General features: G+C 61.1%; 2 protein-coding genes across 2 annotated transcripts in view; both read right to left on the reverse strand.

The window, feature by feature from the left end:
• The window catches only part of ENG (endoglin), a 22354-nt gene extending 21906 nt beyond the window's left edge, over positions 1-448 (reverse strand). Inside the window, exon 1 of the mRNA XM_035889967.1 lies at positions 311-448. Coding sequence (XP_035745860.1) covers positions 311-448 — 138 coding nt within the window. The remainder of the gene's footprint in view (positions 1-310) is intronic.
• A 70-nt stretch (positions 449-518) lies between these two features.
• Positions 519-2858, reverse strand: part of AK1 (adenylate kinase 1) — an 8585-nt gene continuing 6245 nt past the window's right edge. Inside the window, exon 7 of the mRNA XM_009634461.2 lies at positions 519-713. Coding sequence (XP_009632756.2) covers positions 519-713 — 195 coding nt within the window. The remainder of the gene's footprint in view (positions 714-2858) is intronic.

A 2858-nucleotide genomic window follows, 5' to 3' on the forward strand; every position in this document is an offset into this window, starting at 1 on the left:
CCCCGCCTGCACCCACAGGTGCCCCCTTGCTGGGGGGGGATGGAGCCCCACAGCCATGGCTGGGGGCTCCCCATGGGTACGTGGTGCCTGGGCCACTGTGTTTGCTTTGGAGGTGGCCACTAAGCTCCGTCCCTTCCCGTCCCATTCCTGGTGGTTCCAGCCACTGTACTGGGAGATGACAGGATCCCATGCCAGGGCCACCCAGCCACCCCCATGGGGACCGGGGCCAGAGGGTGAGATGCTCTGGGCGTCGAGGCTGCAGAATGCGGCAGCCGACAAAGGTCCACCCGTGCCATATCGTGTCCATCACAGCATCCCTGGGCCCTGTCTCGCTCTGGTGGCGTGGCGGTGGGGTCACAGCACAGCCCCCCCCAGTGACGCTGCCGCAGGCCCACATATTGTCCGGCGCTTCCTCCCCCTGGTGCAGCGGCCACACGGCCGACAGCATCGGGAGGAAGATAAACAGCAGCTTATCTGGGTGCCGCAGGCTGCATCTCTCTTCCCCTCTACTCCTGCCCTCACAGCACTGGGCATGGCTGGGCGGCCCCTGGCATTGACGGGCAGAGAACGGGCAGCTCGTTACATGTCTGGCAGCATTCCGTGGGGATGTCGGGCAGGGTCAGGGGGCTGCGGCCAGGCTCGCCCCCAGTGCAGGGCAGGGATGCCAGCGGAGGGGATGCGGAGCAGCGGTGCCAGCCGGGCACCGTCAGTCCCTGGGGAAGGCATCGGGCTCCAGCATTATGTCAGGATCAGATAAGGGGGCTCAGCTGGGCCGCCCGGGGCCATCAGATAAGGGCACTGTTATTTTTGTACTCCAGGAAAGGGAAAAAAAATAAAAAGGAAGAAAGAAAGAAAATCCATTTTATGTTTTTCCAGCCGCCTGCCCTCTCCTTCACTCCAGTGTGGCCGAGATCAGGGATTGGGGAAGGTGCTGCCACGGCTCCCCAGCGGGTTGGGGGCCAGGGGCGTGATGCCTGTTTTTTTGGGAGCAGATCAAAGGCCCCGGGTGGAGAGCAACGCCCAGGGGTGCCAGACTGGGGGGTGTGGGGCTGGGGTGGCTCTGGCGGCGCAGGATGCCCCATGGGACAGGCAGCGCCACTCTGGCATCCTGGCATCCGGCTGTGCCGCCTCGGCACTTGTGTAGTGAGCTGGCCAGTCTCAGCCCAGGTCAGGAATGGGGATGGACCCTGCACTGCAAACTTGAGGCTGTTGGACCATGCAGAGGTGGCATCGGGGCTCAGATAACAGAGCAGATGGGACCAGGCTTTGGGGCATATAGCACAGCTCCTCAGGATGGGGAACCATATGCCACAGCTACATAGGACAGGGACGATATGGCACAACCACGTAGGATGGGGACCATATGCATAGGCTGGGGTGGTATGGCATAGATGAATAGGACGTGGTCTGTTTGGAAGAGCTACACAGGACAGGGACCATTCGGGCGCAGTCATATATGACAGGGATTGTATAGGTAAGTTATGTAGGACAGGGACCATATGACACAGCTACATACACTGGGGACCATATATCACAGTTAGGACAAGGACTGCGTTACACAGCTACATAGGACAGGGACAGTATGGCATAGCTGTGTAGGATGGGGGCTGTACAGCACAACTGTGTAGGATGAGGACCATACAGCACAATTAAATGGGACTGGGAACATATGGCACATCCATATAGGATGGAGAATATACGGGACAAATACAAAGGACGCAGCCTGTATGGCACAGCCACATAGGACAGAGATGACATTGTGCAGCTGTGTAGGATGGGGGCCAGCTGGCACTGCTATGTGGAAGAGGGACTATACATCATATATGTATAGGGAGGACAGGGCCTCTGCGGCACAAGAAGATAGGATGGGGACTGTATGGCACAGCTATAGGATGGGCATGGCATAGCTACATAGGACACAACTTACTGTACATCTACATAGGATGGGGATCTTACGGCACAGCCATAGGACAGGGACTGTATGGCACAGCTATGGAGGGCATGGACCTTATGGCATAGCTGTGTAGGATGGGGACCATACGGCACAGCTACGGGGGACGTGGCCCATACGGCACAGCCTCACTGGACAGGGACCGCCTGGCACAGCTACGGGGCAGTGACCAGGGGGTGACAGCAGGCGGGGAGTGGGTGCTGAGCCTGGCAGCAGGGACGCCCCAGCAGCACCCACTGGTGCTGGCCCCCGCAGTGGCTGGGAGGGACTGACCCAGCTGGGACACACAGTGCTGCCGGCCCTGCCTCCCCGGGCTGCCGCTGACTTCCCAGTTCTCCTTCCCTCTGCCGGTTGCGTCCCCATGTCCCCCAGCTCCCAGCCCTCCATCTGTCACGGCTGTCCCCAGCCACGTCCCCCCCTTGAAATTCCCCCTGTAGCTTCACAGGGACCTTGGGGTGGCTTTAGAGCTTCCCTGACCAACTGCTCCAGAGGTGGACGAGCCCCCAGCTCCGTCCTCATGGCCCATGCGGGTCTTTACGGGGGTTTTCCCATTCCTCTCCCCCCCCGGCTCCCAGTCAATGCCACACACCCCACAGTGCCGGGAGGCCATGGAAGCCACCCCAGACTCCCCAGGTGCTGTCACCTCAGTCAGGGCGCAACAGTGGAGCCTTCGACACTTCCCGAGCCCCAGTGACGCAGCCTGAATTTCGGGGGTCCCGGGGCTGTGCTGTGTGTATGTCCCCGGAGCTGGGGGAGTTTGTCCCTCCTCAGCCCTGGGGCTCTCCCCCAAACCCTTCTCTCCCGGCAGGGGTCCCGGGGGTGATGTTGCCCATGCCGGGACCCCTTTGGTTGTGGCTGCGGACCCGCTATGTCCCCGGGGAGCCAGACACCCCCCTCTCCCCCGCCA

This window comes from Egretta garzetta, unplaced genomic scaffold, assembly GCF_000687185.1.
Source record: "Egretta garzetta isolate BGI_Z169 unplaced genomic scaffold, ASM68718v1 scaffold190, whole genome shotgun sequence".
NCBI classification, from domain to species: domain Eukaryota; kingdom Metazoa; phylum Chordata; class Aves; order Pelecaniformes; family Ardeidae; genus Egretta; species Egretta garzetta.